Source organism: Chrysoperla carnea, chromosome 5, assembly GCF_905475395.1.
Source record: "Chrysoperla carnea chromosome 5, inChrCarn1.1, whole genome shotgun sequence".
Taxonomy (NCBI): domain Eukaryota; kingdom Metazoa; phylum Arthropoda; class Insecta; order Neuroptera; family Chrysopidae; genus Chrysoperla; species Chrysoperla carnea.
This window is the reverse complement of record NC_058341.1, coordinates 34711290-34732820: the sequence shown is the minus strand read 5'-3', so window position 1 is coordinate 34732820 and position 21531 is coordinate 34711290. Positions and strand designations below refer to the sequence as shown.

Genomic DNA, 21531 nt, shown 5'->3' with positions numbered 1-21531 from the left:
GTATAAACTTTTAATTATCTTTGATATTTTTTGAAAAATTTAAAATTTTCCGTGTTTTTGGTGCCTATTTTGAGTGCCGTCACTATTTTGAATGCCTATAATTTCGAGAAAACTTATGAATATGTCTTGTTAATCTCTTAATGCTCATAGTGACCTTGTTAGCGACTGATTAACTGGTTGTTAAAAAAATCTCTGTTTATATTTGGACCGGAATTACAATAAATATCTAACTTGAATAATGATACTTTGATGTTTCACCGTTAGCATTGATAAAGTAAAATTCAGACCAACCCTGTATAGCTGTCACATATTTAGCTTCAAAGCCTAAAAAATAAAGTAAACAGAATGAATTCGAATATGTTACCACATGGCTAAACAATTTTCAATATTTATTTGTTTTATTATAACAAATTGTGACCATATTTGGATAAAACAGAATGAGTTATTTATTTTTATCTATGTACTCTTTTCATAAAAACTATGTTTACATTCGGTGGTCGGTACATTTTTACCTCTAATGATTTGTATTCATACATGCATTTGTGTTTAACGATTGTGTTAATTAATAAAACTACAACAAAAAATTTTGTTTAATTAAAAAGAATTCGTAGAATCGAATGCATATATCGTGTGTCCCGTAATACAGAAAGTTAAATCCTGGGTGTTTTGATTCTATGTGTTTCTGAGAAAGCCAGCCTAAGCTGCATATTTCCCCATTCCTTTCTTTTGCCATATGCTATTATATGACACGTATTGTTAAGAGAGAAAGAATACAGATTATAATACAGAAATATTGTATCACCATGTTTCACTTTTCATAGAATATGTTCAGTATCCTCGAAATTTAGTGTTAAATTTAATAAACAAAAAAGTCAAAAACCAGTAGTTTTAAGAAGATTTAAGAAATTTTCACTAAATAAAAAAGTTTAATTAACATAAATTCAAAATTTAAAGAGATCCCGATACGAAATGCGGTCTGATCGATTTGGTTTGGCATCGTAGCTCCTAAATGGGTGAACCGATTTTTATTTTCTCAGTTTAAAAGGTAATTTGATCGAGAGTTCATACCTAAACCTAAAACTCGCACTTGAAAGATAGCAGCGAACATTCTCGATCAATTTATTTTTCAAACGAACAAAAAAATCAAAGTCGGTTCATCTGCTTAGATGCCTCGATGCCACAAACATAAATTTTCACAAAATATTCGACTGTTACTTGCAGGAAGACCAATCCTATACCCTATCACTCGTTTGATGATATTATTGAATATAATTAGATGAGGAAATTTAATTCAAAAAGTGTCAAAACCGCGAAAATTTCTAAAGTAAGATGGGTCTAGATGCGAGTAGTTGGAGAGGGGGATATCCTGATTTAAAAAATAGAACTTTTTTGAAATGTACAAAATATGTACATAAAATTCATTTTTAATGCACTATTTCCCCATAATTTGCAATATTCACAAAGTTTATATATACCTTCTAGAACCTAAAGCAAAAAATCGCACGAAGAAATTTTCGCCGTAAAATGTTAATTTTTCTCGCTTAATTTGTTACTTTTGTATTCAGATAAACTAATATTCGTGACGTTATCGACTACCTATTTTTGGGGGAAACGTAAAACCTTTGTGGAATTTGGTTTTGCTCCTCATCTGTTGATGGTATACACCTAAAAATAACAGTTAAAAATCATCTAAAATTTCATTGTTTTTATTTTTAAAATTTGATTTAAAAATATATATCATTTGTAACTTACAATATCATACAAAAATATTTCTTAAAAAATCTTACACTGAACAAAATGTTTAGTTAGAAATGTGCAAGGTCCCTAAATATAATGATTATAGAAAATAAATTTCTCCGATAAAAAACCACCCTCCAATGATCTTCCCTTTCCAATACATTCCAGGACCTTGCAAATATTTATATCTACGAGATTATTTATCTATTATTCCCTATTAAAAAATAAACACTCCAATATCACAGTTTATTATTTACTAATTAAGCAGTTCACGCCATTTTTATTAAAACAGTTTCTAACAAATCAATCATTGATAACATTTGGCCGAAAAGAGAGTTAATGAAATGTATTCATCACTTAATGTGGACGATCGCACTCTCCTTGAGAACAATCAAGTGAGCTAGATACTTGACATCCTTTCGGAACAAACAATCCTTTCGGAAAATATAAAACGTTTTTATAGGTATATTCAAAACAAGGCACTAATAACAATCTACAAAAAACTTTTTCGACTAGATTTTTAAATACGCACTAATAAACTTTCTGTTATGAAACTCGTCACAAATAATTTATTAATTGAAGATGTCTTAATCCAGCAACAGCACTTTGAAAGCCAGCATTAAATTCTAATGTTACTTCGTTATATATGTGTTCTTCACGTAAATCGACATAATCATCGTTTTCATTTGGTCCAGATACTAGAGCACCATATAATATGTGTGGATTTGAAGCGTTCGATTTGTATGCAGACCAATCACATGGTTCTGGTGGATCCGGGCATGAACTGTAAATTAATAATAGTAGTAATAAATAAATTAATTAATTTTTGGATATAATAATTTAAAGGAAGATAGCCAATCGTTGAAGAAGGTCATTTTTTAATATTTTGGTGATTTTCCAAAAATTATTTAAAGTTTTTATTGTTTTTATTGTTATTTCAAAGATAGTTTGTGTTTAAAAAATTTTCGAATTTACAGAAAGGCTGATTAGAAAGTGTCCCACCCTTCTACATTATTAAGGGGTCGTTTGACCATCAAAATTGTTGATTGATTAATTAAAAATTTGTACAATAGTAATAGTAATACTTGCTATCAAAAACTCCAAGGAGATATGGTTTTTGCTTTTTAACTCTTAGCAGAATACCATCTACATGATAATATCAAAATTTACCAGCTATATGACAAATAGTTTCGTCTTAGGTCTCCAATAATAGGGGTGATAGCCCATATACACTATCACCTGATATTCAGAGCGAGCAATCTCGACTTAAATCGATAGACTAAGCTTAGCTTCATTTTTTTTTAAATGTTAAATTTCAATGCAACCTTAATGAAATTGTATCGCTACTCATATTGGATTATTCGAATAAATATTACATTATTATGACTTTTAAGAAAGTTTTGAATGTAATCGTACCTTCATCATTGGATCACCTTGTACATTCTAATCATAACTAACTATATGAATTAAATTTATGATCTGAAAAATTATTGTTCTACATCCGATGATGATGGTACTCTCAATGTCAGTTTTTTAATATACAGCGTGTCTCAAAAGTACTTAGCCACCCTTCGAAGAAAAAGGTTTTATGGGATATGAATTTTTTTTACAATCCAAAATTAGTTAGCAAAAGTTAAATGAAAAATCCATTTATCTGTTCCATTTATGTAGGTTTATTTTATATGCTAATTTCTGATAATGCTGAGAGATAGATGAAAACATTTAAGGAATCTAGGAAATCTTTATCTAACGAAAACAAAATTTTGCCGAATCTATTCATCTTAAAGGAAACTTCATTTTATAATAACTTAGCAATAAGATGAAATTAAGACCCAAAAATTTGGTTTGAAAATTTTTTATCTACACCCGTGAGAAAGAAGTACTTTTTTCACTCAGTATGCGTAGGAAAAATAGTTCATTACCACCCTAGTGTGATAATGAATTCATTACCACTTTTCTATTTTCTCAATAAGTCGTGACAAATTTTAAATAATAATAATCGTTTATTTTCACATTTTAGAGGCGTAGACAAAGCACATTTCGCAGGCGTACTTTAATAACGCTGTTATATCACTAGTAGAGTAAATACCTATTCTGTATCTACTGTATCCTACAAAACTTATTACCGGTGGTTAAATACTTAGAAGACATTCTGTATAACAAACATAGATTACAAACAAACATTTTGAACAAACAGTGAAGGAATCTCCAAGGAAATCAACTTTAATTTTCTTTACTAACTCATGCACATATTACATATACGTCATAGAATAATCTTGGACGAGTATTGTTTGTGAAAACTATACATACTTATATGACACTAAAGAAATTTTATCATAATACTTTTATTGCAGAAAAGTTTACTTAATAAAAGTTTTTGCAATCTTTATAAAGATAGAGGTAATACTATAAATATTATTTTTATGATTTTATGATAATAAAAGAAAAAGTTTTGATTTATAAAAAACATAAGTTGTGTGCCACTAAGCGTCTGACTAATGGAATTTCAACATTTTTTAAGATTTAGTTGATCATTCAAAAGTAGAGCAGTAATTATTTTAAATAATTAGCAGTCCGATATCATGTAGATAGAATGGAATATATAAAAAATTTATTTGAATTAATCTTTAGTAGGTCTCAAAATCTACTCTCTTAATCGTTGAATGAACTGGATTTTTGTATTTTTCAGGTTCAAATTACCTCTACGAAGAAAATTACAAAAAGTCAGGAAATTATTGTCGTGTCCTATTTGGAAAAAATTCTTTTTTTAGAGTAGTTTGGGCCTATAAATTGTAAAAATTGGGTTTATTTGACGATTGGCCGAATACATTGGGAGATATCGGCTAAAATCGTGTATGGAGCAAACAAAACGGAGCAATTTCTTTAGTCGATAACTTATAATCAACGGTGTTTTCGTGTGTCTGTATTAAATAGAGAAATTAAACTTGAAAACATAGCTCATTTGTCGATTAAATGAGTATTTCTTAAATCATCTCAAAAATCGCTCTGAAATAAAAGCTCTTCTTATATGATTTTTGGCAATAATTCAAAAACTATTGATTTAATTGTTAAACGAGTCTGATTTTTGTATTTTTTGAACCCAAATTATCAAATTTTGATAGATTAGAATTGGCCATCTCTGATGTCTTTTTCTCAAACAAAAAATGAAAAACATAATAACCTGGCAGCATGTGTAGGTTGTTTTGGATAGTTTTCACCAAAACCAACAACAAAACTACGTCCAGTGTCTCCTAGCATATAATTAATTTGTTGTTTTGCAAAATCACGATATTTTCTAGGTGAAATTCCCACATCAGCTGCCTAAAAGACATAAAATTAAATATTAAAATATGGAAAATTAGAAAATTATCTGTTACAATAGGTACCTGTAAACACACAAATGCAACATTTGCTGCATGCGACAAAGTGCCTTCGTTGTCAATAAAGACTAGCCCTTTGGGTGTACGCTTTTGATTATCTACAGTATGATCACAAAATGCTTGAGCTGCTTTTCTATACTCTTCATCATAGGTTAATTGTGCTAGAAGAACTTGAACACCAGCCACTTTTTTATCATAAAAGAAATCATTTGGACGTTCTTGTAATCTAAATTTACGGTAGTTGATTTCTGCTTCGTCTAAATATTTGGATTCGTTTGTTGCCTTGAATAGCCAAAGTGCTGCCCAAATTAATTCATCTGCATAACCAGTTGATCTGAAAAAAAAGAAATATATTTAAAATAATTTTAGAGGTAATTTTGATTTTTTAGTAAATTGTGGTCTCCTAAATGGCAACATCGGATTACTATTTGGCTCACTGACTGAAATCAGATTGATGGCTCTTTTCAATTAATGCTACTCTACCGGATATCAAATAGGGTGTTGTTGTACTAGTAATAAGTAAAACTATATTTAGCCATTCTTATCTTGCGCACAAGCGCATTTATTTATATGTTTGGGCAGTACTCATGTACATTAGTTTTGGGCCTTCAAAATTATATTTGGTCTCTTTTATCTTAGATATTTAGTCTTACGACTTTTACATCATTGTCTTACACAGTCTTGGCTTTTCACTCGGTAAAACCAAGTTTAATGTTCAAGAGCGAGACCAAAGGCGAATCTCAGGATGTAGACAATATTAATCAAGTAATAAAGTCTTGTTTTAGGCTAGGTCTTGATTATATTATTAGGTACTACGTTGATGGGATTGGCACTGGAACTATGACATCAGAATTTGACCAAAAGAATTTGCATGAAGATGTATTGCATGAAGGGCTATTCAAAATATAGCTACTTGCTTGGGCTCGTAAAAGGTTTTTGATTTCAATACAACAAGCACTATTTCCTGGTTGACACTAATGCTTCCATTAAGCAATAGGAGGTTTGTTCTTCCGATCAAACAATTTTCCTTAATGTTTACTTACTCATAATATTGTGTAGCACTTGGAATAGATTGATGGAATAATCCACGATGGTTGATAGCAAAATCATACAATTCAATTGCATGCTTTTTCAATATTTGTGAATAGTTATCATCGATATCTTTAAACACCAAGCTAACAGATGCCATTGCTGCAGCAGCCTCACCAGCCAAATCTGATCCTGGATGATCTGCATCTATTTTAAATGCTGGTCGACTTAAATTCATATCTTCGGGTCGACCCCAATATTTATGATCCAATTGAAAATCACCAATTTGACCATAAAATTCATTTGGACTAACGTGACATTTAATAAAATAATCAGTTGCCCATTTTAATGCATTTAAACATTCTTTATATTGACCTAAATAATTAAATTTGTATTTGTAATTTAAAACAATTGTTGCCAATTTATTTATGCAAACAAAATAATTTAAATAATTACCTGCATCTGTGTATGCATCTTTATATGATAATAAACCCCATGCTAACATGGTTGTTGTAAATACCATGGTAAAACCGAATTTAACGAAATCTCCGGCTAAAAATGTGTAAAGTTATAGTTAAATACAAATATAAAGGTAAAATTATTTATTTATCTTAACTTCTTAAACTTATAAATGTTTCTAAAACAAGAAGTTTTCATTGACCCTGATAAATTTTCATTGAGCAATGGAAATATTGAAATATTTTATCATCTTATTGCATCTCTCTGTAAGCAGGGGTAGCTAGATGCAGAAGAAAATTTCTGTCTTCTTTGTGGATGAAAAAATTCTTTTTATACACGTTTAATATGCAGGGGTTTTTATTGGAAAAAAATTGATCTAGCTAGGTTTCATTTTAAGAAAACGTCGTTTCCTCTCGGAAACGAGTCAAACGATTTTCGTGAAATTTAGTATGCAGGAGGTTTCGGGTGCAAAAAATCGCTCTAGCGAGATTTTATTTAAAATGAATCAAGAGCAAAGCTCGGTTAGTATATAGTTAGTATCTAGTAGTTTTCTAGTTACTCTAATATTATCCAGGTAGGAGACTTATGGCTCACACCATATAATAAATAATATGATAGAGATAATAATAATTACCATCATAATAACCGCCTATTAAATCTTCACCATGTTGTCCTCGATCATTTAATCCAGAATCACTACGCCATGATATACGTGTATTATTATGTATATAACCACTACGCTGTGCTTCATAAAATAATAAACTTAAATTTAATACTTTATTGTAATCATAACTATTGCCATTTGTTGTTTTATGAACAACCACATCTTTATTATTGTTATTATTATTATTATTATAATTCTTATTATTTATGTTGATACTTCTGTTTCTTGTATTGTTATAATCTATGGGTGCTGTCTTATATAACGATGGTATTAAACAGGTACCAATTGTGAAAATCATCTGCAATTTTAAGCACTTCATTGTGTACGGAGTTTTATGGTTTTATTTTATTGGCGTTGTTGTTGAAATCTGTAAACAAAGAAAAGTAAGTTATTAACATTGTTAGATTTTACTACGTACGCGACAAAGGGTGTTGTAAAAAATAACGGAGTAATGGGGAGATAAAAGTTATTGTACCTACATGAATGAATTTCATAATAAAAGCAGGTCAGAATACTAGGGAATAAATTTCCACATCAGGGTACGCTAATTATTGAGTTATGCAATTATGCATTCTCGTACACCAAGAACAGGGTAGAAAGAACGATGTTGTATAATAACGACCTACTATGAGGTATTAAAAAATTTTGCGGCTTTAGTATTTGCTTGCATTCGGAAATGATGTCAACATGGTTGAGTGATTTTCTGATTGATATTTCGTGCTTTGTATTGAAATTATCAACGATAGCGTCCGTCATGCTGACAAATCTGCTGTCACTAAAGAAATCTAGCCACGTTGGTAGCGACTAGCGAGATAAATAAACTTTATTCATATTTTTTTATTAAACTAGATTTAGTGAGCTTATTTATTACCAAAAAAACAGGCTCTTTTTTTTCCATTATTGACATTTTTTCCGGCTTATTCACTGTATTAATTATACAAAAGGCAATCTGGACCATAATACAAAAAATCACAATCATGAAAATAACACGATTAAATATTTAAAAATAATTAATTAATACTACTAATTTACTAATAATTTTCCTTGTTAGAAATTTTGAAATCGACGCTAATACAAAATTGCAAATTATTACGTATTTTGAATCGGCGGTCTTTATAGTAGAGTTTTTACAATATTTCTTGAAACAGCCTCTATAAACAAACTTTATATTTTGATCTATTATTATTAAAATCGACATCCTTTCGAAAATAATAAAAAAAAATTTATTAATTTAGATATAAATATTTGAATTTAGAATTTTATATAAATATTTGAAATAATTATAAATATTAATAATAACCCAAATAAAAATGTGTTAAATTATATACAAAATGGGTATTTTTATTATTTTGGTTCCTGCTTATTATTTTATTTTATGTTTTTTTTTTACTACGTGTTGTAATGAATTTGTGTCAGCGAAATTTTATCAATTCTTAGTAAAGAACCAACATGGAGAACTATGGTTGTTGATAAACAAAGTTGTATCTACATTTCTTGTGACAACAACGGTAATTAGTCATACAACATTTTTGACATGAGTCAATCGGTGTCAGATATGCAGCTAATTATATTAAGACGGGGATCGGAACCTCAGACTCCGTATCAGTAGGATTAGCTGCGTATAATTTTTCGTACCATGATACTATCCATGTATTTAGTTTGTGTTTAATCTTGTAGCTATTAAAATATTTTTAGCAATGTGTAAGCAATTTTTAAACTGAATTTTGTACAGCTCTACCCAGAAAAATAATAATATAATGTAAAATTTTAAAAGTGTAATAAAAATATTATTTTCATTATTCATTAAATTTTCCAGTTTTCACAATTAGAAAAGGAAAGTTCTTCTTGCAATTAGAAAAGGAAAGCAGTGTAGTTGACAATCTTAAAAGACTATCTTTTTCTATGATTTACACTGAGAGTAAGAAGAAATATACACTAAAAGAGCAAGAAAGTGTTAAATAATTTGGAGCTACACAAATCGAAAGTAGAATTGCTAAATTTGTGCAAAACTATACGCCAAAAAAGTATATTGTCAGCTAGAATGAGTTAGAAATTATAATCGAATTGAAGTCTTTTTATTTGAGTCATTAATGGCAGGCGTTTGAATTAGTTTTCATCAACGAGTCATTTCAAATGCAGCATTAAATAGAAAAATGACATTAAAATGGGAAATAATTTTTATGAGGTTCATTTAAAACTTGTTACCCAAAAAGTAATTATTTGAATTCACATTTGGTGAACTATCTAGTAACAGTACAAAAAGTTAAACGACCTCTTAACTGGAATTCATTTTTATATTTTTTTTACAAAAAACAGAAAGAAAAAACGAGTGAATATCCGATTATGATAAAAAAAACCGTAAAATAAGAATAAAAAACTTTATTTTTATTTATTTATTTTTAAATTGTTATTTTTTTAAACAAATTTAACATCACGTTAAAATTAATGATATCATTATAATTCCAATGAATTACTCAACACAAAAAAGATTGTCGAATGGGTATTACTTTCATTTTGCATTGATAAAAAAAATCCGAAGAACTGCATGGTTTTAGAGAAAGTACCATTGTAGTAATTTTTTGAGTGCTATTTTGAATGTTCACGTATAATTTTCAGAATTTCAGAGAAAAGTTTTCATCCTTCGAAAGTAGGCCACCTGATACTTCCTCTACTTGATAATTGATAAGACGGTCAAGTAGTATAAAACAGAGTTCGAAATCTCCATTGCAAAAACAAAACTCAAAAATTGTTTTTAAGGTGGAACGAAATTGATTATTACGACATGATTTGTTTTGGCCTTGAGACAAACAATAATTTTTTATAACCATAACAGTTTAGTAAAAAAAAATGATTAATCATCCAATGATTAACGATTCCCAAGCGATATTATTGGCGGTTTAAACAAAATGAGAAAAAAGAGTATAAACACTAAACACTACGTAAAAAAAATTTTTTAATTGATTTTAGAATACTCTTTGCAACCGTCAATTATTAAAGCCTTTGTATAAGTTTCATTCTTTCACGAACAGAGGTTGTCTATTATATGTATCATAAAAGTACATCACTAATCACTATGGTATAAAAAATATTTCATATATTGGAAAAATCATCAATAAACATGTATACATTTGAAGATAACTGCACACTTTCATTTCTCAGATTTTACGAGAAATCGGAAAACCCCGTCACTTTAAAAAACATGCAACAATTTGGTACAATTTCCGAAACTTTCATCACTAAAAAAGAATAAAAAATACTGGTTTGGTATACTTATTTTTTTCATATACATATTTAAGTTTTTTTAAAAAGCTTAAATATTTTCAACACTAACATTTCCCGACTAAATTCATTAGCAAACGCTACTTTCAGTTAAGAAGGTTGAAATAATAAATTAAAAAAGGTTAAAAATAGGAGGTTTTATAGTAAATTTTTAGTTTTAGTTACTTATTTTTCTGTTAATGAATTTTTTTGGCTTTGAGTTGTTCTTAATATATGGTTTTATTTTGAGTATCGCGGTATTTATTTCAATAACTATTTATTTTTAGTTTTTCTTGATTTCGTTTCGTTTTTTACTTATTTTCTTTTGAATTTATATTTCGATACAAGTACAAGTAACAAAAGTCAGCGATTTTCTTAAACCGTTAGTTTTCTTCGGTACTACTGAATTTATATGAAAACCCGTTAACCATATTTAATAAAAAACAATCGATTAAATTGAGTTTATGGGAATTTATTTTAACATGGAAGCTAAGGGAAGGGTAAATTTTTTTAATTTGCTTCTTAATAATGTTAAAATATACTGCTTCCTTGCGCTTCCACCATAAAAATGTACTAATTTTTAACAAATTATTAAATTCGAATTATAAAATTTTTAGCCAATTATACGTGCTGTTAAATTTTGAAACCTCTCTAGAATTATAAAATAAGTTTCAAAAAAATATTTAACTAACGATGTATTTTGAATTTACAAAAACAAACGGTCTGCCGTTCTGATTACATCATAACAAAAACCACATGTATACGTGGTATGTTTATTTAAACCATTTTGTACGCGTATTGAAATAATGTTGAAATATTGCAGAAAAACAAACATGCACCTACATAAAACTCAAAAGAACTAGTTAATGCTCCGAATAACATCAAATTACTTCCATTTTTGTAAAAATTGCATACAAAAGTGTAATATATTTAAAATATTTTGTATTTAAATTCTTGACAGCTTGATTTCGAAGATCACGAGGTGTAATTGTTAATCGAGTAACTAATTATTGTTTAATTACCCTTTAATTTAATTTGTAGTGAAAAATAAGAAAATATTCGTCACAAAAATTTGCATACATTTAACATTGTATGCAGTTTTTTTGTTTGCTACATTATGGAAGTAGAGAAAAATAATTTAAAAATGTTACAACCGGAAAAGAATGAGTTATGCTCAATTCATAAAGGTCTCGTGTTACAAAAAGTCAATAGGTATTCGATTGGTAAAAAATAGATCAAAACTATAAATCTTAATTTTAAATTCACATGAATATGATGTATTTAAGTTTATCAATTTTTCGGCGAATTTTAATTTATTATGGAATATATAATTTTTATAAATTGCAATAAAAGCAATTTTGAATTTACACACGCATATTCGAATTCATTTTTTCCTAGTAAATAAATTTGCATAAAATTGGTTTATGTATAGAGTTAATAAATTCCTAGAAGTCTTAGGTCTCATGTTTTACATTCTAATTTAATCCATTTTGAGTTCAATAGTCAACTTTTCTTTTTCTTTTAAGAATAATAAAAGTAAAAAAATCTGCGTATTAAGGAAAATGAAACGATAATCTGTGGCTTATTTAATTTTCCTTAATTAGTTGATTCACTTTTCACTAAAACCAGATGGAATTGTTTCTTAGGTGTCAAATATCATTCGTAAATCAAATGGAACGTTCCATGTAAAAGTCAACTCAAAAATCAAAAATCGGTTCATCCGTTTGGGAGCTACGATGCCACAGACATATAGACAGACACACATTGCGTTCAAACGTATAATACCCCTATTTTTGGATCGGAGGTTAAAAATCAACTCTTGCTCAATTCATTATTTAAAGAAGTCACATTTTGTTTGAGTTTTATGCTAAATGTATTCGTTTCGAGTTTCGAAAAAGAATTGCTGGTCTTGTTAAGATAAATAACGTTTGTGAGCTAAATGGTACAACCTATTAAAGCGTCTCAAATACTTCGATTTTTTAAAGTGAAAATCAATATACAATTCCTAATTCATAAAGTTTTGATTGGCCATATACGAAATACCGCAATCATCAATCGCAATATAATTTTAGTTTTGAGTTTGACCTTTTCAGCCAATTCTATTTTTGGTACAAAACCATCAATAAATATATAGTTAAAAATGAAAAAATTAAATATAATAAAATAACATATATAACGAGTAAAACCGCACCTTGTACACAAAATTCTACGAAGAACAATTAAGTGAACGGAATATAAGTGACATTATTCAGTCAAGTTCTTCGAATTACTTTTACATACTTTCATATTTTTTTCAATATAATATATTAACTGTCTGACAGAAAGTTACTATTTCGATTCGTCTTAGGATGTTTAAAAGTCTAAAATAATATTTTTGGTTAAATATATTTGTGTAAGTGTGTCAGTAAAAGAAAAAGTTTCAATTAAACGGATTTGAGAGGAAAACAAGAAACTTTTAATTTCTCGGTATTATGAATTATTCTTCAATATTGGTGGAAATTTCTATTATTAGCCAAGTTAAGAAACTCAATTATTAAATAGTATGATTTAAAAAAAATTCCAAATGGAAAACTAAAAGTGGAAAAACACTAATTGGCTCATTTTTAGGAAGAATGACAAGTGAAATTTACAAAATTTAAAAAACCCCGATAAATCCGGCTTTTTTCTTGTAACTCTGTCAAAACTAAACCGATTTAATTGAAACATAGCCAAAAACACTCTCAATTACCCTTCATAGAATGTTAATTCGAATCGAAAGTCAGATATTTACAAACAGATTGAAATATTTTTCATAAGTATGCAGTTGTAATTATATGTTTAAACACATATTTTAATGGTAATACATAAAATTTGCAATATTTTCGTTAATATCAGTATCAAAGAACAAACTAATTTACTGAATCAGAAAGCTATAATTCTGACAACTAATGATCATGGCTTTTTTTTTGTATATGTGTGTATATATAAATAATTATAATGATATTTTGGGAATTTACAGTATTATAGTAAGCAATTTTTTGTGTATAGGTTTTATTCGAATTTCGGATAAATGATATAAAAAATTTGTGATGGTATTGCAAATTTTTTTTAACGACATTCCAGTTGTGTCTTATAAGAATTTTATTAAGTATAAAATACTAACTATCATGTCTCTCACAATGTGTTACAGTATAAATGGTTCAACTGTTACAGGAATCCTCCAGAAATTTATATTACTTTTTTTATAGTTAATTTGAACTGGGTTTTTTTTTTTTTAAAACAAATTCAATATGCAAAATTAAAAATATATTTATTAGATCATTATCGATTGCAAATTAAGATGATATGGTTCAAATCTCTCAGAGGTTTCGATTTCGGGATAGAATTGAACAAATCATACCGTGACGACTAACTTTTTTATTTAAGAAATATCCCAGACCAATTTGACTAAGAATTATAAAAGATAAAAGTATTTGTAACTCTTCAAAATAAAAGTGTAAACATCCATTAACTAGTAATTTCTACAATATTTTTCTTTAATAGGTTTAAGAAAAACAATTTAAATTTCCACGAACCGAAGTAATAATGTCAATTAAAAAATATCCGAGTCATTGTGTAATTTTCCTTGACAAAATTAACATAAAATCAAGAGAGTTAAACATGTCTAAACTGTAGAAGGGGTTACGGAACAGGTTAAACCATGCTATTTTAAGCGTTCAATAGCCAATTTTAATTTTAACAAAATGTTAATCTCGAAAATTTAATTTAAAATTTTAGACCATCGCGTGCCTGTTTTTGCAAACCATCGACATTTTCTGAATATGCATATGCAAAAACCATTCAAAGATTGTATCGTCTGCATCTGTTATACAAAATAAAAGATAACTCTGCATTTTAAGGATAAATGACATGCCATCTGATTGCATAAGAATACTACTGACGTTATAATAACCACCAACCAACGACTTTCTTACACATCTTGCCTTTTGCTATAGTATATTGTCTTATAAATGTCCGGAAATACATAAAATACTCTAAATCTTCAAGATATGTAGCATCCTTATCTCATAATTTTAAACTTAAAGTAACTATAGAATTATATCAAATAAAATGAATATACTATGTCCAATGACTGTTGTTCTTTATTCAATCGCATCTCTGTATATAAAATTTTCAATACAGGGATGTAAATCCCACACGAAGTATATTCGTGTGTACGTACTCTGGTCTGTAAAAGTTTTTCCTCACTTTTTTAAAATTAACATCATTAATTGTTTTTTCTCTTTATAAATTGATTCATAATAAATTTACAAATTGATTTATAATAAATTTATAGTGACAAAACAAACACTAATAACACAAAGTTTAATACATTTTAACTCTATATCTTCCTTTATGCCCCTCTATGAATATTATCAATGGAAATATTATTGAAATGTTTTTCAAAGTTTGCACATTAGATTGGTGTTGCAAAATCCAGTGCAAAATTATTGTGAAATTAGACAAAATCAATTCCGTCCGCGGTATGCTTAGGGTAGCGGGTTCGATTCCCGCCGTCGCAACAAAATTAATTTAATTAATAGTTGTGATGGGCTGGTGTAGTGCATGGTATATGCATGAAGGAGGTGCACTCACCCTCTGAAAAAGAGGTGCTGATAAATGAAATTGTCAGCGAAAAGGTGGTAAAACACATATATGGTATCACAATGGGCTCTATAGCCTAAGTGTGTGCTTCGTGGACAGCCGATATAACCTAACCTAACCTAACCTAGACAAAATTGTCCTAGAAAGAAAGATCAAATTTATTTTTTTTCAACAAGTTTTATCAAGTATGAATTTAAAAAATGGAAAATTTATGAATAAAACTTTTAGTAAATTTTCGAATATTTATGTTCATATTAATAATATGTTTGTATTATTTATTATCATTTAACATATTCACCTCTCTACATGGAAAAAAGTAGGTATTTTAAGGATATTCATGACCATAGATAATAAATATTATCATGACCTTGTTCTTTTATCAGAAAATATGTTTCCAATATAAAACTGTAAAAGCACTTTAAATATGAAACTACTTATTCTATTACTTCTTCTATATTAAAATAATTGACAAATATGGTTGAAATGGGTTTTAAGTAATTGGAAAAATTACATGTTTCTATATTGCATAGATATTACATGTCTTGAATCTCCTAATTGATTTTCCAATTATAATGTACATACTTATTAAAATTAAAATTTTAATAAGTGATAATTATTACTTTTAAAAGAAAATAATATACACAAATGGTTAATTTTGAGAATAAATACTAATTATTGTGTTTTTCCTTAAAGAACTGGTAAAACTTACCTATTTTTAAAATATATGGTGATTAAAAAATCATTAAATATTTTTTAATTGTTAGAACAAGTTTTTTTTAAATAATAATTGTATGGAGCTATCGCTGGTTTTCAGTTTATTAATATACTTTCTCTGACATATCAAACAATATTCAAAAATCATTGAATTAAAATTTTTATTAGCCTATAAAACTCGACTGCAGTTAGCAATGGGCCACCAGCATAAGCAGAAGGATGTTTAGGTCTATACAGTGTAGGGTGTTTCTAGAATGGACTATTGTTCATTGAAAAATCGAAAAACATTTTGCTTGAAATCTGGTATAATGGTTATCCGTTATTTGATGCGTTCAAAATTGTTATTTTTTAAGTTAAGGGAAAAAATTATGTTCTTTTTATTCAAAAAAAAGGTAAATTAAAATTCTGCCAGGTCCGTTAATGAGCGTTTTTGGACTATTTAAGATCTATATATCTATAATCAATTTTACCTTTATGCAAATCATTCCAAAAATGTACGCAAGGCTTTATACTTTTGTTTTGGAAATAAAAATTTGGACGATTGTGATTTTTTTTTTTTTAATTTTTTGCTTATTACAAGTAAAACACCGCATGTAAATTACAATTGTAAGGGAAATACCTCGTTTATGACTGATAAAAATTCTGTCCAAAAATTGGATAAAAAAATTGTTTGATAAGAAAAACCCATAAAACTTACAAAAATTTTTGATTAAAATTTTTTAAATAGATTTTTTATAAATATTGGAAAAATTTTTGAATTTGTAAGAATTGTGTTCGTTGCCGGTGTTCATAACAAAATACCTTCAATACTTGATTACATTTCACGACTAAATTTAATTTAAATTTCGATGTCGTCGATATTTGTAAGATGACTATGCATGGATTTAACATGTGGTTCTACTTTTATTATACAAAAACTGCCAAGTATGTCATACCGAATGACGTTGAACCTACCACGGATTGTCTGCTTATTAGTAGTTGTTGCTAAGATGCTAAAGCGTTGGCATTCAAAGGGAGCTTTAACACACAATTTTGGTGGTTATTATAGGATAGCTTATGTAACTACTTAATATTCGAGAGCAAATTATTGATAGTAAACCTAATCGGTGTAAGGGACAAGTCACACTCACAGAAGTAATTGGGAATGATTCTGTAAGTCTTTGGTCAGAATCTTCAACGTTTTTAATCTCTTAATAGCAAACATGTAACGGTAGTATGAGCTCCAGCGGAAGTTTAGACTTGGGGTTGAAATTATTTGTACCTTATTATTTGTCAACTTTGATGAATTTTACAGTAACTTCATAAATGTAGACGAAAACTAAGAATAAAATTTTTCGGTATCTGACCTTGTTTTCGAAATATTGAAAGCTAAATAAAAAAATCAAGCCTTTAATCCAAAGTTGCTTGGCGCTCGTACATTTTTTTTCATGCAAATCGTTTTATATAGTGTCAAAATCAAAATTGGAAAATCGGTGTCCCAAAGCCGGCATCACAGATACTTCCATTTATTTAATATAGATATTCTTATAAAATTTTATATTTACCGATGCCATTCTTTTAAAATTGACCTTGAACAATTTTATAAAATATATATATATTTATAATTTTTTCCCATATATACATACATCATTATTAGAAAAATGTGTATGTATGTACTCTATATAATCATTATACCATGCATATATGAAATATACATAGTATATTAAGTTTAGTCCCAAGTTTGTAACGCTTAAAAATAATGATGCTAGGAAAAAAATTTTGTCATAGCTGTTCATAAAATCACCTAATTAGTCCATTTCCAGTTGTCCGTCCGTCCGTCCGTCTGTGGACACGGTAACTCAAAAACGAAAAAAGATATCGAGCTGAAATTTTTACAGCGTACTCAGGACGTAAAAAATGAGGTCAAGTTCGTAAATGAGCATCATAGGTCAATTGGATCTTGGGTCCGTAAGACCCATCTTGTAAACCGTTGGAGATAGAACAAAAGTTTAAATGTAAAAAATGTTCCTTATAAAAAAATACTTTGGTTTGAAACATTTTTTTGTAAACATCACTGTTTACCCACGAGGGCGTTAATTTGGTGCAAATTTTATAGTATGTATTAATATAGGAATATTAGTTGTGTGTGTGTCTATTTAAAAGTGAATATCTTTTGTTATTTACTGACGTCAAAAAAACAAACGATTGCGCATCAACAGTGTCTATACATTTTTGTATGTGTTATGTGATAAAGAAATCAACACTGACTATGCATGGTATTTCAACAATTAACTCAGTCAATTGTTTCTTTTCACTTGTTTGTAATAAATTTGTTATAATATGGTTATGGAATTTGGAAAATACGCTATATTATTAGTTTTTGATTAGATTTAAAGACTATTTTACTTCAACAGTGTGTGAATTTATTTCACTTATTATTTGTTATGAAATACAAAATTATTGTTATGATTCATTTGCACTATATTGAAAAATACATTGTTGTAATAGACATATCATTATTTGATTCATTTTATTTGTAATAGACTATATTTTTTTATATGATAAATTTAATATACTTCAACCTAATAATTATTGTAAATCATTTTATATTTTTTTATTTGGGAATTAATATCGAAAGAATTTTAAGAATTTTTTATTACATACTAGCCGTTACTTGTTGATCGTTGCTGGATAATTCACTTTAGATTGACTCACATAATTGCTTCTAGCACCTTCTTGCCCTAGATGACAAATAGGCTTTCAATCTGAATTTGGTCTCTGATATCTGAGATTGGCCTTGCTTATTACATACAGTACTAATACTCAAGTTTACATTACAAACAATAAATATGGTATTTGCGAACCCGAGGATGTATATGATATTTACATTCCTAGTGTATATATCCTTAAGGGCGATTGAATCAGGAGAAGTAAATAAAGAAGACCCTGCCTTTTTACTGAAAGCTGTGAATCTGGGATCGTTTTCCTCGTTAAGTTTACACCATAAAAGAGAAAAAACTCGAGGGTAATCTAGAAAAGCAAGGAGTGCGCAGTCAGAAGTAACACGATTGCAAAGAGACACGTCTAAGCAAGGCTTCGTTTTAGGAAAAATTGTACTCAAACTAGAATTGATTTAATACTAAGGTTAAAAAACACGGCACGACAAATATTCAAAAAACAGGGAAAGAGCGCTTGACTAAGTTCCGACTGAAACCCCAATTCTTGTTTATTGTTCTAATTTGTTCGTTTACATATATCTAGCTTTGTTTGGAAAGTTACTATAGCAAGAACGCGAACTAAAAATGTTCAAAAATTCTAAAAAATAAAGATTATTATCCTTTACGTGTTAAATATTAAATCAACAACTTTGAAAATTTATAGTAGCTAAGAGAAACGGATAATGCTTCTACAATTTTGTTTTACAACTTTATGGCGATAAAAACTGCCTTCGTGCAAAAATACTTTTAGTTTAATGCTGTAAGTATCTATTTAAAATTAAATGCAATTCATATAATAGGATAATGGTGGAAGCGCAGAGTAGAATAAATTCAGTCAAATATTTCATGCATTAACGTACACATCTACTCATATAAATATCCATGCACTTAAACTGAGAGTAGCTGCCATAAGTGCTTGGAGATGAGATAGCCTAGAATGAACTAGATTGCTTTTTGGTATTTATGTTTAACAAATTATGCTTAGATGCTTTTGTATGAAAGATAACAAACAGACATACAGGTACCTTTTATCTTTTAATTAGGGTTCCGTATATATAGTCTAAAAAAAGAACCGCTCTACCATCACTCTCGTATCTTTCTATATGCCGGTCATTTTGTGTGAACCCTCTTTGTATAAGTTCAACACATACTTCTAGCTTAATAAATCTTATGACTTCATACCATTACCATAAATCTTTTAACAGAATTTTAAATTATTTTATACTAATACATTTTCTAAAAATTTCTTAATTAAAAAATCCGACCCAAAATATCCAATTTTAATATTAATTTAATAAAAGGTTGATTTTGCTAAACAAGTTTGATAAAAATACGAGGCAGGAAACTCGTTAAAAAATCTGTAGAATGAACAAAATTAAAAAAACCGCGTTTCTTACGGTTCATGTCAAATTGATTTTACTTGGAATTCAATGTACCTATGATGATGTAATATTTATCGTGTAAAAAAACATCTGAAATATTCTTTTAAAATAAAATTTACCGGCTTAACTTATTTATGTCTTCATAATTTCTTCAGAGAATCTTTTTCAATATAGTCCAGGCAAAATTCTCTCGAAAATATTTGTATTTCGACCAAAAATATTCCTATGTAGAAATATATTTAAAAAGTACATTATTGAAAATGCTTTTTCTATTATTATAGGCTAAGGTGCTCTTTCTAAACAAATTTTATCAAAATGTCAATACCGACATAAAAAAAATGGTTATTATTCGGAAAATTAAAGTTTTGACGAAAATAGTATTATTGATTTCACAAAACGCCACCAGAATTTGAATAATAAAAATGGTAAGTTGACAGCGCTTTTAAACTAGTGGAAAATATGAAAATATGTTCTTGGAAATCTGTTAAGGAAACCTTGTTGTACTAGACCTAAACAAGTTTTCCGTAATACTACTTGGAAAATGTTTGTTCTATTTGTACAGCTTATAGACTAAGCGCTAGAAAACCTTTATGCAATGGGAAAAAACGCTTTCACCTGTTTTCCCGCTTGGAGTAAGTTCTGATCGGTACTCTTTTTAAACAAATTTTATACAAATACCAATGTCGGCGATGAAAAAAATAATAGTAATTGCGAAAAATGCCATACTTTGCAATTGAATATTAAAAATGGTAAGTTGACGTCACTTTTAAGTCATAAAAGTAAAGAAATATGAAAATATTTTCTTGGAAGTCTGTTTTAAAAACCTTGTTTTCCAAAGACAAGTTTTCCAAATTTTTCGTAATTTTTATAAGGAAAGGAAAATTTTTGAAAAGCGGCGGTGTTTTTCTATTGCAGAAGACTTCTTCTAGTTTATTAAATTGAATAAATAATTAAAACGGCGTACCACGATTCTGAGAGTGTTAACAAAGATTTTTTACACGGAAATTTTAGTATAGATTATTGAAACATGCGATCGATGATTCATATATGAGATAAAAAAAACTAAACTCACCTGTTGAGAATTTCAATGAAACAAATAAAATTGAAACAAAAGAATTTTAAAAACACATGAGAAAATTCACATTTTCTTTATTCCTGCACAACTAAGATACACATTTCACAAACTTAACATTTTGTTTAAAGGTATAAATTATGTATATAAAAAAAACTTCAACGCAACGTTTCGTTTTCGAATTCATACAAAGTGTACACAATGCAATAATATAATTTTTTTTTTATTTTATTTTATTTATTTTTTATTAAATATTTAAGTAATAGTAAATTTGTTATGTATGAGGTTTGACGTCTCTGATATAAGACATAGTATCACGCTTTGACTCTCAACTCACGAGCAATGCAGACATATACACAACAAACACAAAGTTTTTGTGTGTTGAAGTTGTATGTTAGTTGTGTTGAGGTATTAACAAATCGTGTTAATATTTCCCTTGCACATGAGAATATAAGAATGAATGATCACTTGCAAATGTAAAAGATGTTGTTTCCTTGGTAATAATAATATACCTTTG

General features: G+C 28.2%; 1 protein-coding gene across 1 annotated transcript; it reads right to left on the bottom strand.

Moving 5' to 3' along the window:
* Positions 1-1775: 1775 nt before the first annotated feature.
* On the bottom strand, positions 1776-21164 carry LOC123301650 (endoglucanase E-4-like). Its single transcript, XM_044884482.1, has 7 exons — positions 21015-21164; positions 7240-7636; positions 6603-6698; positions 6161-6521; positions 5124-5451; positions 4919-5058; positions 1776-2521 (listed from the first exon to the last, which is right to left on the bottom strand). Exons 2-7 carry the CDS (start codon positions 7586-7588, stop codon positions 2296-2298), a joined length of 1500 nt encoding a protein of 499 aa, XP_044740417.1. The 5' UTR covers positions 7589-7636; positions 21015-21164; the 3' UTR covers positions 1776-2295.
* Between the last annotated feature and the right edge of the window lie 367 nt (positions 21165-21531).